The sequence below is a fragment of the Phlebotomus papatasi genome, chromosome 2 (assembly GCF_024763615.1).
Source record: "Phlebotomus papatasi isolate M1 chromosome 2, Ppap_2.1, whole genome shotgun sequence".
NCBI classification, from domain to species: Eukaryota; Metazoa; Arthropoda; class Insecta; order Diptera; family Psychodidae; genus Phlebotomus; species Phlebotomus papatasi.
The window spans coordinates 79,204,543-79,218,695 of record NC_077223.1 but is presented as its reverse complement, the minus strand read 5'-3'; the positions used below and the strand labels follow the sequence as shown (position 1 = coordinate 79,218,695).

Genomic DNA, 14,153 nt, shown 5'->3' with positions numbered 1-14,153 from the left:
TTTTCTCCCTCTTTTTGTTCGGCCTAATTTATTATTTTTTTTTTTGCAAATTATATACACTGAGAGAAATCCGAAAAAGCTAAAATAACATTCCGGAAATGTTAATTTTACCCTGCAGTATTGATCCGAAATCGGTGTAAATATTACCCTTTTTAGGTGTATTAGGGGTTAAATTAACCCTTTTTCATGTTAATTTTACCCTTAAAAAGGTGCAAAATTAACATTAAAAAATGTTGATATATTTTTACACCTAAAAAGTGTTAAAGTTCTGAGGAAAAAAAGTTAATCGCACCATATTTTTTTCTCAGTGTAACTAATGTATTGGTTCTATCTGCAATAATTCAGAATTATAAATGAAAATAAACACAAATTCAAAAATTCGTGATATAATTTTTCAAAGTTTTGGCATTTTATCATTGCAAAACGAAAGCAATTTGATTAGTTATTTTATAAAGCATTTTCAAAAAAAAATTGGAAATAATTGAAGATTAAGTACCAATTTATATTAGGAGGAGTGGCATTAAAATACTGCATGGCCTTAAAAGGTTTGTCTATCCTACAATAAGCTGAAATTTCTCAAGAAACTCTTCTAATACGAAAATACTTCTTTAAACCGTATGACTAAAACTAAACCTTAAATCTCAAGTCAATATTACGGAAATACTACTTATATTCATTTAACTTTTCAATCACTATAAGAGCATTATCGATCCGTTTCTTAAAATAAAATCTCTTCAATCGTTAATAAATTAAAATACATTAATGAAGATTTTCAAAAAATCAAAATTTACGGAAAATTGTGGCATAATGCAAATTTTAAATTTGCTCTCTTCCAAGGTGAAAGAAACTCAGATTTCAAAATTTGACTATAAATAGTCTTTAAGAACCTTAACTAACATTAAGTTTTAAGGGATTTCAGCAAGGGGGAGATATTAGAGTAGGAAATGGTGTACAGTTGAAAATGAAGTGCTTGGAAGTCTGTGGAAGTGGAAGTACCCGATTTTATAGTATTTTCTGCCTAATTCCATATTTTTCAGACTACGCTACTTTTAGTTAAGATTTTTAATTCGAACGGCAGTGTAATTTGAAAAGATCTTTTTTTGACATTTTACAAGTTCGGTTATGACAATGAAATGAAATTTTATTGCAGCTTAATTTTGTGTTGTAAGTTTTCCGAGGAAATATTCAGCTGAATAATAATTATCTGTAATTTTTGCAGGGATTTCAAATTCAAAATTGCTCGTAAATACAGTAGACTCTCGCTAATTCGGCTCTTTTAAGATCCGGATTACTTTATAATTCGAGCAGCAGTTGAATTTGAAAAGAGTTTGTTGACATTTTTCAAGTTTGATTATGATTATCAAATGAAGCAAATATGCTAAAATTTGCTATGGTTTGTCTTAGTTTTGATGTGATTTTGCATATCAATAAAGTCAATATACGTCTTCATATCAACAAAAAATCGTTGAAGTTTAAACAGTTTGATGCCCGAATTTCTCTCTAATTCGGTTGATATATCGGTTCCAAGTGCCCGAATTTGAGAGAGTTTACTATAATGACATAGTTATTGCAATTGTCTTTGAATCCTTGCTGTAAAACTGATTAAAAGTGGGTTTGAAAATTACGAAATAGGGATTTATTCTTCGAAACATCAAATCCCTTTTAAACGGTCTCTAATATTGATGGTAATTTTGTGAGTATCCTAGTGGAAGAAAATTTTTCGCTAACGATTGAAGAGATTATTAAAATAATGGTAAATAATAATTCGATCGTATTTCGCTTTGTAGAAAAGCTTGGATGTGTTTAAAAGCTTGCTACACATGGGTACCATATTTTTCACGGAAAGGAATAAGAGGAACTGTATAAATGTGACCATATTTCTCCTGATATGTTGCTATAAAGATCCTTTTCTGAATCTTGATTGATTGGCGACAGGTGATGAGAAATTTCTCTAACATAACAATAACGGAAAAGGTTCTGGAAAAAATAGCCAAGTTTGTTGCAAAAGTTAATTAGCAATCACTAAAAACCTTTCCCAAGAATGCAAAATGTTTCAATTTTAAAGGATTTTGAAGTCAAGTTTAATTAAGTTTAATAAAAAAATGAAGACACTTCTAAAGTGCTGAATTAGTTGTTGTACTCGTACTTTTGGTCTCTTACAGACTTTCAAACGCAGTTTCAATTGTTACAAACTACAATACATTTTTTTTTTAAAAAACTCTCTTTTCCAAAAGTAGCTCCACTGGTCTCTTATGAAAATCCAAAATAAGTATGCAAGGATATTTGTCGCTAGAAATTCAAAATATAAGCAAAATGTTAATAATAGGGTAAGTGTGCAAAATTTCGGCATACTTGCATGCAAGCGTCAAAGTCTCAAGTTTGAAATGTAATATTTTAAATACAAATTGATTTTTTTAATTCTTTCTTCTGAAAGAGTGTTGCTTGGAACCTTGTAAAGAGTTTACCGTCTTTATTTACTCTAAAATCATTCTTAATACAGTTTAAAATGAATAAAAATGTAGAAATAGTTTTGGTGCCCTATTTCGGCCACCATCATTCTCATAGTTCCTTGCCCTTCTGGAATTTTTCCAATGCCTTTTTTACGTCATTTCGTTTGTCGAAGCTACATTTTTTGTTATTCTTTTGCATTGTATAATCTCTAGAGTACATACAATCTAAAAGTTCATGGAAATTCGAGGAACAAAAAAGGTGGCCGAAATTGCAAGCTGGCCGGAATTTGGCACACTTACCCTATGCGTAATAATAAATTTCATGAGATATTTTTTTAAGTTTTCTTAACTAGATTTCTCATCAGATTAAATAAACTATTTATTTCTAAGTAATGAGAAGTACATGAAGTGCAGGAAGTGCTTGAAGTACTGCAGAATTTTCAAAAGTGTTGCGAAATTTTGGAAGTGCGAAGGGCTATTCCATACAAATTGTGGAAGTGCCTGGAAGTGGTGTACACATTTTCACGTTAATATCTCGCCCTTGTAAAAAAATGAATATGTTTCGTATAGAATAAAACTATAGAAAATGTCTACTTTAAGGGGATCACCTAAACCGAGAAACCGATATCTCTTAACGTTTGGTGTTTGGCCCAGTGATTTTCATTGATACGTGAAAGTTCCTACATTTTCCAAAATTTACGTAATTCATTTATCAGATTAATCTTTGGCTTACTGTGTTATCACACTTGCACATTAAAATTTTAATATGATTCACATTAATTGTCACTGGTGAGAGTCCAAATGTGTAATTTGTGTGTTTGAATCATTTTATATTCAAAATTTGATCTATTTGTTGATAAAAAGGTAGACTTGGCCCGCAAAATTTGATATAAATTGATTTATAGCATTAATGCGAAAAATTAATGCGATTTTCTCTTTAATTTTTTAATGTGAAAAATATTTATGCTTTAGATAAAATTTAAACTTATTTTTGCCGGCCAAGTCCACTTCTTTATCAATAAATAGAAAAACCCCAAATATTAAGTGACTCAAAAACACAAATAACATATTTGGATGCTCACAAGCGACAATTAATGTGAATCACATTAAAATTTTAATGTGCAAGTGTGATAACGCCATTAGAGCAACAAAATGACTCAAAAGTACAATTTTGAATTCAAATGGACTAATAGAAAAGAAGTTGCTAGCCCCAAGATCATCGTATTATAGATGTGCCTTCAGCGTTCAATTTTATTTCTAATAAAACCATTAGAAACGCTCCTGACCATCAAAGTAAAAGAGAAATTGTGCAATTGAATGCTTCTGATTGAAAGTTTATTCAGTCCGTTCGTGGCTTTTCCCTCGATCGGTTGGAAGATCTAATTCGCTTCAGTATGATCCATGGAGTGAGATCTTTATTTAAAAGTCCGGAATTGTGGTAAGGTTTGAGAATCTCCGTAACATCGACAGTGGATTAATTTAATAAATTTTGTGATTTTTTAGCCCAGAATTGTGTGTTACGATCAATGGGGTGATTTATAAAGGTGGGAAAAAAGTGAAATCAAATTCTGGGAATGTTGATCTTAAAAAGTCTAATTTTCAATTTAGCTGCTGTAACGAGCATTCCAATCGATACATCCCTTAACACCTTCATCCGACGTCATGCAAATCTTCGTGGAACAAAGTTCATGTGCCTGGAGGGAGGGTGTGGGGTCTGTGTGGTGGCTATTCGAGGTCTCCATCCAATCACAAGGATACCATTTATTATGGCAGTGAACTCTTGCCTCTTCCCAGTTTACTCTTGTCATGGTCTAGAAGTGATCACGGTAGAAGCATTGGGTAATCGTAAAGCTGGATACCATCCAATTCAGTCACGCCTAGCCACTCTCAATGGTACACAGTGTGGATTCTGTACTCCTGGAATGGTAATGAATATGTTCTGCCTGGCTGAGGCAGAAAGAGGTCAACTGACCATGGAAGAGGTGGAAAATGCATTTGGTGGACATTTGTGTCGTTGTACAGGATACAGACCTATCCTGGATGCTTTCAAGACCGTTGCATCAGATGCCACGGAGCGTTTGCGAAATTTAACGCGAGATATTGAAGATCTGCCTAAATTTTGTCCCAAGATGGCTTCCCACAAATACCCTTTTGATCCCATTGAAGAAAAGAGGCTGTTTTTCAAATGCAAGAGCGGCAGAGAATGGCACAAAGCCTACAATCTTGCCACTCTTTTCACCCTAATGCGACAGAGTCGTCACAAGCAGTATATGCTTGTAGCAGGGAATACAGCTCATGGGGTGTATCGACGTGATCCTAATATTGAGATCTTCATCGATGTTTCTTCAATTGAAGCTCTAAGAACTCACTCAATAGGGGGTTACATTGAATTGGGCGCCAATATGACTTTGACCGAAACAATGATCTTCCTCAGGAGGGCAGCCTTTGGACGACCACAATTTGGATATTGCCGAGAACTTATCAGGCATCTTGATTTGGTTGCTCATGTAGCTGTTAGAAATGTAAGTACAAAAAATCTTCCTGCATTCAAATTCAATAAAGATAAGACCATACGGACGATACGGACCATATAAAGCTCTTTGTCTAGTGAAAAATTTAATACAGCATATAAACTTCACAAATATTAATTAAACTTTTTTTTTGTTAATACAGAGGGAAAACGGGGCAGAATTAGCCTGGGGTAGAATTAGACAGTGGCATTTAAAGAATTTGCCTTTAAAGCAACATTGAGCAAACTGCTATAGAGTTAATAACCTTCGTCCCAATTCACTGCATTAATTATCAGTCTACTAATTTAATCGTTATTTTTCACATTCTGCCCCGGTGTTCCCTAATGAAATTAAAGGTTAAATTCCATTACAATAAAATTTCTCAAACGTAATAACGATTAGTAATAAATTTATTAATTGCACACTAACACAATTCTGAAATGTGAATAAATTTATAATGGTTGCATTACAAAATCAAAACAAATATCGTGCATTCACGGTGAATGCACAAAATGCGTGCATTCACACCTTTAGTTTCCGTGAGGGTGAAAAAAAATTATTTTAAAAATACAAAATAGCAATTCATATAGTCTAGTTCCCTACTAAACTATCTGTTGAAAAACAAAACGAATATATAGATTAAACAAGCAAAAAACGTGACCAAAATATTAAAAATTATTGTAAAACAGTAAAAATCATATTTTGCTCTTATCTATTTAAAATTTTAATATATTAAAAAGTAATCTGATAGCTCTGATAGGGTCGGAGAAACGTCTGTTCGACAGGGAACCCCTATTGACTCTTTTGTCAAAATGTTGAAAATTATTTAATGTATCTAGTAAAATATAAGTAATATAACGTTTTTTTCTGTAATATACCTTTTACCAAACAGAGATGTTCAAATTCTGTATCCCAAATGGTACAGAGTAGGGTGTCAATAGGTGCTGAAACGAGTTCTTAAAGTGTCAATAGACGTTCCTTTCACCCTAAGTTAATTATAAAATTAAAAAAGGATTTAAAAGATTTATAAAATTTACTCTGCTCTAAAATCATAAGAAAAATAATAATTTTTGTTGGCAAAAAACGCATGACTTGAAAATTAGATAAAAAAAAATGAAAGTCCGTGTTGTAAACGAAAATACAGTTGAATAATTCCTAATGACGATTTTTCAAGGTGAAAGGTTAAAAAGGGACAAGAGAACGAATTTCCCAACCGCATGGTATCATATTTGGGCTCATTGGAAAGGTCTTGGAATTTCTAACAAGGTTAAACTGGTTCCAATCGATTCTGAACCAGATGTGAACCATAATCAGTAAATTTTTTCCTGTAAATCAATTCTAATACTTTTAAGGCTTTTTAACTACTTTAGGGGATGTTTTGAATGATTTATAAATTGGTTCAGGGGCACTCAATGGGTCAAGTGGTAGATGTGGTAGATTCACTTTATAATGCAAGTGGCGTTCGAATCCCCTTTAGGTCACCAGGAATTTTTCTGACATAAAAGGTGTTCGTTTCGAATTGCATACAGTGAGCTTCACTGCACTTAATTCCACGGGGCATGGGAGTGACAACCCTATTCCTGTATAAGAAAAAATAATAAATGTGTGTCTAGAAAATCCCGTTATGGGAAAACCTAGTTCCTCTATGGAATGTTGTGTCAGAATTATTATTATATTATTTCCATTATTTCATTATTTATATTATGAATTGGTTCAAATTGGCTGTGAACCGGTAAACAGTGAGTGAAGCAAAAATAGGTACTTTTGAAGTACAGCGTTGCAGTCAGAATTCGAGCATTTCGCAAAGCATAGGACGCTTTGCCATCCCTTTTTTACTGATCATTTTTTTTTGTTTTAATTGTTTTTTGTTTTACTATTTTTTCGGGAATCTTTGCGGACCTTTACATGTGAGACTCTATGAAGGGATGTAAAGTTTAAGGCATTGACTGTTTGGTGACGTTGCACTGCCGGAGAGACTTTATGCCCTTGCTTCTTGCAAGCTTTGCTTTATTTCTAGCATTTAAGAATAATCGAGAGACCATAAGGGCATTTAAAGATGGTCTAAAATTCATCTTTAAATGCTAGAATTAAAGAAAAGCTTACGATAAACAGAGGTACAAAGCCACCCGCATCTACGGTTCCGTCAGAGATAGTAGCCTTAGTGGGAGGTAGGGTTAATTTAAGCTGTGGGACTAGATTGTCGTACAGTAGTTCGGCTCTTTTAAGATCGGGGTACTTTTTAATTCGGGCGGCAGTTAAATTTGAAAAAAGTTTGTTGACATTTTTCACATTTGCTTATTCTTGTTAAATGAAGCAAATATGCTCAAATTTTCCATGGTTTTTCTTGGTTATGATGTGATTTTGCATTATGAGGGTTATCATAGCATTTAAGTTAAATATCGGTATATAAACTTGAGATAGGTATGTAGATAAGCAAAGTCGTTGCATTTCAAACAGTTTGACACCCGAATTTCTCTCTAATTCGGCTGACATTTCAGTCCCAAATTCCCGAATTTGAGAGAGTCTACTGTACGACTTTTTCGCTTATTTCTAAATGAATGTGGTCCTTACAATTATTTTATTTAGATCCACTATTATTTTATCTATACAAATTGCATCATGTTAAAACCCAGTTTCCATTAGAAATACGCAAAATAATCGTACAACAATATAGCCCCACAACTCAAAGTAGCCCCACCTCTCCCTACACACCTATTATAGTAAATTGATAATTTAATTAATGAATTGCTTAATTAAATTTCGCCATGTGTAATAGAAAAAAAATATTTCTTTTATGGATAAACCGAGAATGCAATCACCATTCAAGGATTAGGAGAAACTTAAAGGATTAGGGAACCAGAGTTAGGGGAAACTGGGGCACCACCGCACACGGGGTAGCACCGAACTCTGCGATTTTTAATTAGATATTAGACTTTAGAGGACAAGACCTTATGAATTCATGGATACTATAGGGATGCTTGTTCACTGAAGAAATGGTCGTCATAGTCCAAGTAATTTAGTCATGAAAATTATTGATAGGTGCTACTCCATGTTCGGTAGAAACCCAGTATCCCCTGTAAAAGTTCATATATACTATACGGATCTTCGTCCACTGAAGAAATGAGCGACATAAGCCCAGGTAGTCTAGACATAAGTATCAGTGTTTACAATTAACCCGTTTTTTTTTACTATTGCCCCAACCTCCCCTAATGAAAATTGTATTCTTTTGCAAAAGAAATATTTAAATCAATCGTAATCAAGATCATTCTCAGCACTTATTTTTCTGATCACAAATTTTTACATGTTTTATAAATTTAATATATTTATCTATTTAACATTTTTCGAAAGACAAATTACACAAATTATACGTGTAAATTCAGTAATGCTCATGAATTGATAGCCAAAAATATACTGCTAATAAACGTGAGCAAAAATAAAAAAAAAATAAGATAATGCAATTGGGATTTTCAATCGTTTTCAATCCAGAGATTGGTATCAACGCTAAGACGGCGATGGCCGTTTGGGAAGGGGTAAAAAGACGAAATAAAGATGAAAATAAACTGAATGGAAAATTGAACTCAAATTCAAAACGGTTTTTCTGGAATTAGACGTTGTCCGGAATTCTAAATTTTACTCTACATTTTGCTGCAAGTCAGTCGAAGTTCATCACATTTCTCATTGTGTTAGATATTTATCAATTTAATTCAAATATTATTTTTTTCACAATTTACCTCAAATTCTCCTAATCAAAAATTTAACACTCATAATTTAATTTTTATTTTATATTTATACAAAATATTCGTAACGTAATTAAAATGGAAGTAATAGGGGGAAGTGGGGCACTTTTGAAAGTGGAGTACCTTTGAAATTGGGATTTTTCTCCTATTTTTAAGTGGAATTAAGCTATATGATAATGTAATTCAGCTTCTCAATCTCTTTGAGCGGCTAAATTATATCACGAAGAGGCTCAATTTTATTTAAAAATAGGTAAAAAATACCAATTTCAAAGGTGCTCCAGTTTCAAAGGTGCCCCACTTCCCCCTACATTTATAAAATGCCTAAAAAGATCGGGAATCTTGAAAATATTCTTTGTACATGGAAAATTTAGAAATTATGACTCATTTTAACATTTCAAGCATGATTTTGAGTAGGTTATTTCTGATTAATTTTGCGTTTACTTGTTGGCCAAAATAATTTATTAGGGGAAAACGGGGCACCTTTGAAATTAGGATTTTTTACGTATTTTTAAATAAAATTGAGCCTTATCGTGCTATAATTTAGGTGGACAAATAGATTAAGAAGCTAAATTACATTATGATAAGGCTTAGTTTCACTTAAATCTAGGAGAAAAATCCCAATTTCAAAGGTGCCCCACTTTCAAAGGTGCCCCACTTTCAAAGGTGCCCCACTTTCAAAGGTGCCCTACTTCCCCCTAACTGCATTAATTCTTAACTGCCCATAAATGATTTTTTACTGACCAAATTATTTATTCACTAATCACTCACAAATATGCATTCGATTTTATATTTTAAGATTGGAACTCTAGCTGGAAACCTGATGATCAAACATGAACATCCAGACTTTCCATCCGATGTATTCCTAATACTTGAAACGGTTGGGGCATTGCTACTAATTGCTGACAATGTTTCAAGGACAAGGGCTGTTTCAGTAGCAAACTTCCTCAAAATGGATATGAAAAGGAGAATAATCCTGAAAATTCGTCTTCCTGCAATGGATTCAACAAGAGACATTTTACGAACCTACAAAATTATGCCAAGGGCACAAAATTCCCATGCTTATGTAAACGCTGGTTTCCTCTTCAGATTCAACGAACGCCGTAGTCGTCTATTGAGCATTAGGATCTGCTACGGTGGCATCCATCCTAGATTTATTCATGCTGCATCCACAGAACAAGCCCTCAATGGTGTAGATATTTTCGATAATAATGTACTGCAGAGAGCTTTTGCATCTTTGGACCAAGAAATCCAGCCTGATTCTTCAGTCAATGAACCTCTTCCTGAATACCGGAAAATCCTAGCTTTGGGACTTTTTTACCGAGCTATTCTAAGTGTAGCACCTGAGGAACGAGTTCAGCAACAATATCGAAGTGGAGCTACGATGATTGAGAGACCAGTATCTTCAGGAATTCAGCAATACACGTCTAATTCTGAAGTAATGATTTTTCTCATTTTTCTTCAGAATTAGGAGAAACTGGGGCACCACCAAACATGGGGTAGTACCGAACACTAATTTTCATTTCTGAGCTACTCAGAAGCGTAGTGTTTAGTGCTACCCCGTGTTCAGTGCATACTGCCCCAGTTTCTCCTAAAATTATTATTTGTGACCTTTTTGAAGAAGAAACCTAATGTACCTCATTTCCTACTTTTCAGAATTACCCTCTAACACAACCCCTGCCCAAGGATACAGCCCTAGAACAGACATCAGGAGAAGCGGAATATGTCAACGATATGGTACACCTCCCAGATGACCTCTGGGCTACCTTCGTCATTGCTTCCCAGACTAATTCCCGAATCAGTTACATCGATGCAGCTGTTGCACTCAAGATGCCAGGTGTCGTTGCGTTCTATCGAGCTTCTGATATACCAGGAACAAATAATTTCATGAGTGCTAAGCACAATCAAGCAGAGGAAACGGAAGAAATCTTGGCCAGCAGCGAAATTCTATACCATGCTCAGCCAGTTGGAATGATTGTGGCTGAGAGTTTTGATATAGCTCAATTAGCAGCAAAGAAGGTGAAAGTCATCTATGAGAGATCGACGAACACTGATCAGATCTTCCTCACACCAACCGATGTGCTAGAGGCCAATGATGAAGATAGGATACAGCAATCTGTAACCTTAGGGGAACAAAATGATAACACTGTGGAAGGACAGCATACGTTAACTGGACGTTTAGTTCTGGGGTCTCAATATCACTTCCACATGGAAGCTCAGACATGCATCTGCTGTCCAACTGAGATAGGACTTGATGTCTATGCTGCCACTCAGTGGATGGATCTGTGTCAAACAGCTATCGCCCAATGCCTGGGAATTCATGAGAGTCGCATAAAGATGATAGTGAGACGCTTAGGTGGAGGTTTTGGCGGGAAAATGTATCCAACTAGCCAGATTGCAGCTGCAACGGCTCTTGCTGCATTTCTTCTCAATCGAACTGTGAGATTTGTCATGACCATCGAACAGAATATGATGACTATGGGGAAGCGTTATGCTTCAGAATCTGAATATGAAGTTGTAACGGATAGCAATGGGCAGATACTGAAGCTACAGAATACAATCTACGAGGACTTTGGTGCTACTTACAACAGTAATGTTCCTGGTCAAGTCCTACCAAACTTCTCCAATGGATACAATACAGATAACTGGTACTGGCAGCTCAATCTTGTTAAAACGAACAAACCTAGCAACACTCTAGCCAGAAGTCCAGGAAATTTAGAATTTACAGCTATGATTGAGAACATCATGGAACACATTGCAAAGGCTACCAGTCAGGATCCGATAGACGTAAGATTGGCCAATATGCCTGAAGATACTGATAGAAGACAATTCATTACAGACTTCAGAACATCCACTGACTACGAAACCAGAAAGACGGAAATTGATGAATTTAACACACAGAATAGATGGAAAAAGCGTGGAATAGCTATTGTTCCTATGAACTATAGGATCCATTTTCATGGCGTTAGGTACGCTCTGGTTTCTATCCATCATGGCGACGGAAGCGTAACAATAACCCATGGTGGAGTAGAAATGGGTCAAGGAATTAATACGAAATTAGCCCAAGTTGCAGCACATCTTTTGGGAATTGACTACGATATGGTCAAGATTATGCCCAGTCTCAATACTGTTTCTCCTAATACCACACATTCGTCAGCGAGCATTACAACTGTATCTGTTGCTTACGCTATTCAGCAAGCTTGTCAAACCCTCCTCGATAGGATTGAACCAGTGAGAGAAGATAATTCTGGACTCGACTGGCCTCAACTTATACAGAGGTGCTTCGAACAGGATATTGACCTAGCTGCTCTACACATGTATAAACACTCAGATCTTGAAGCCTTTAGTGTTTTTGGAGTGGCCTGTGCAGAAGTTGAACTTGATGTTCTGACTGGAACTACTCTTCTTCGTCGTGTGGATATTCTCCAGGATACTGGTGAAAGCATGAATCCCCTCCTCGATGTGGGACAAATTGAAGGTGCCTTTATATTTGGGTTAGGCTATTGGCATCATGAAAAACTAATCTACAACCCACGAAATGGAAAGCTCATGACCAATAGAACGTGGAATTACAAGATACCCGGAGCTAAGGATATTCCTGTGGACTTCAGGGTGGCTTTTCTACAGAATCACAATGTTGAAGAGGGCATTTTACGTGCTAAACCAACTGGAGAGCCTACAACGGCTCTCGCCATTGTGGTCCTCTTCGCCATCCGTTACGCATTAAATTCAGCACGCTCAGATGCAGGAAACACGGACACATGGTTTCAAATGGGAGCTCCCAGCACAGTTGAAGAAATTCTTCTCCTCACTGAGAATAGAACTCAAGACTTCCAAGTCTAATGGGCTTTAGGCTTGAAGGAACACCTGTTCGGCAAGGAACACTTTTTAACAATTTTGTCAAAATATTGAAAACTATTTCATGTATCTAAATTGACAATTATCTGATAGGACCTAGTCATTTTTCTTAGTTCCTAAGATTCATCGCCACCAAGACTTTAATTTTTCCTTTATTTTTATTCGTTAAACATTTTCCCCACGATATCTCGGCAAAAATTAATGCAAAACTTTAGAAAATGGAACTTAATTTATTAATTTCAATTAAAAATGAAATTATTAAAAGATATTAACCTAAAATTGGTCAAAAATAAATACCCTAGCGCTCAATTTATTGACTGGAATTATACTTATTTCCAGCCTAAAAACAAAATTCTATTATATTTCTAAAAATACTTAGAATAAAAAATCAAAATGTCGATTTTTCATGTTGGCATGAAAGGACGTTATGGTCTACGTATGAATTTTATTAACATTTTTTGTTGAGTTTTTTTTAAGAATTAGGGGGTGGAATTATACTTATTTCCACCACTGCATCAGTGTAGCCTCACAGCTCAAAGTAGCCCCATATCCCCCTAATATGACGTTTTTTTCATTACCTTTCCCTATAAGGATATACGTTCAAATTTTGTATTCCAAATGATACAAGATAGAGTGACAATAGGTCCTGACACAGAATGCTTAAAGTCCCAATAGGTGCTCCTTCGACCCTATAATAATAATTCTTTGTGATTCGAAATTTTATCAAATAAAAGCAATTCTACAAAGAAAAATATTTCGTAAAATTGTTCGTAAATATTGTAAATTTCCACTGACTTACAAAATGCTCGTAAATCGTATACACAGTAAAAACTTTAGGACACTGACCAGAATATAGGAATGGATTTTGTTTGGAAGATTTTTTTTAGAATAAGTATGTGCTTTGAGAAGATATTTCTGTATTTCAATATTGTTCTCTACGGATTTGTTACAAAATATAGTGACAATTGTGTTAAGGTTTTCTTTTGGAACCGTTTTGATATGGTGGAGTATTTGAGTCGATTTCGTTTTATATAAATTTGTTCCTAAAAGTTGGAACCAAGTATAGACATTTTGTTCCCATTGTGGAGAACAAATTTGTGTAATTTAAAAGATTTCGTCCGTTTCATCTACAGTTAAGGCCCATACTTCAGTCGAGATGGATTTTAATGGCGAAAGTTCATAAGGAACACCAAATAAAAATCAACGTAACCCTTTAAGGACGATTGGGTCACCGGTGACCCAAAATTGAAATTTTTCCTACGGCACGGCGTTCGAAAGTTGCGTTTTACTCTAAAAAGTCATAAAAAGTGATTTTTTCTGACCCCCGATTTTTGACCCTCGACCTTAAAGGGTTGACAGTGTTTTATTACAGACGCATGCATTACAAAATCATTTGCGTGTGCTGACAGCAGGAGATGAAGAGAATCTCGGGAATCTCGAACTAAAAAAAAATGAAACCATAACTTATTAGAGAATTCTATGCTATTATACTTCATTTATTAAACAGAAACATCACAGGATAATTCATTTTCGTTGCTGAACACACATGCATACATGACCTCAAAATGATTTTAAATGTAACCGTCGATAACTCGTCCGGA

The 14,153-nt window shown here is 34.9% G+C and overlaps 1 protein-coding gene across 1 annotated transcript; it reads left to right on the top strand.

Annotated features, from left to right (window-relative positions):
* The first annotated feature begins 4,024 nt into the window (after positions 1-4,024).
* On the top strand, positions 4,025-12,998 carry LOC129801055 (uncharacterized). The gene is made up of 3 exons (XM_055845814.1): positions 4,025-4,972; positions 9,494-10,132; positions 10,351-12,998. Exons 1-3 carry the CDS (start codon positions 4,025-4,027, stop codon positions 12,535-12,537), a joined length of 3,774 nt encoding a protein of 1,257 aa, XP_055701789.1. The 3' UTR covers positions 12,538-12,998.
* The last annotated feature ends 1,155 nt before the right edge of the window (positions 12,999-14,153 follow it).

What these genes read in the sequence shown, in the direction of transcription:
- LOC129801055 (XM_055845814.1), top strand. Translation starts at nt 4,025, where the DNA reads ATGTTGATCTTAAAAAGTCTAATTTTCAATTTAGCTGCTGTAACGAGC. An exon ending in CTCATGTAGCTGTTAGAAAT is followed by an intron (nt 4,973 to 9,493) that starts GTAAGTACAAAA and finishes TTATATTTTAAG; the next exon opens with ATTGGAACTCTAGCTGGAAA. An exon ending in AATACACGTCTAATTCTGAA is followed by an intron (nt 10,133 to 10,350) that starts GTAATGATTTTT and finishes CCTACTTTTCAG; the next exon opens with AATTACCCTCTAACACAACC.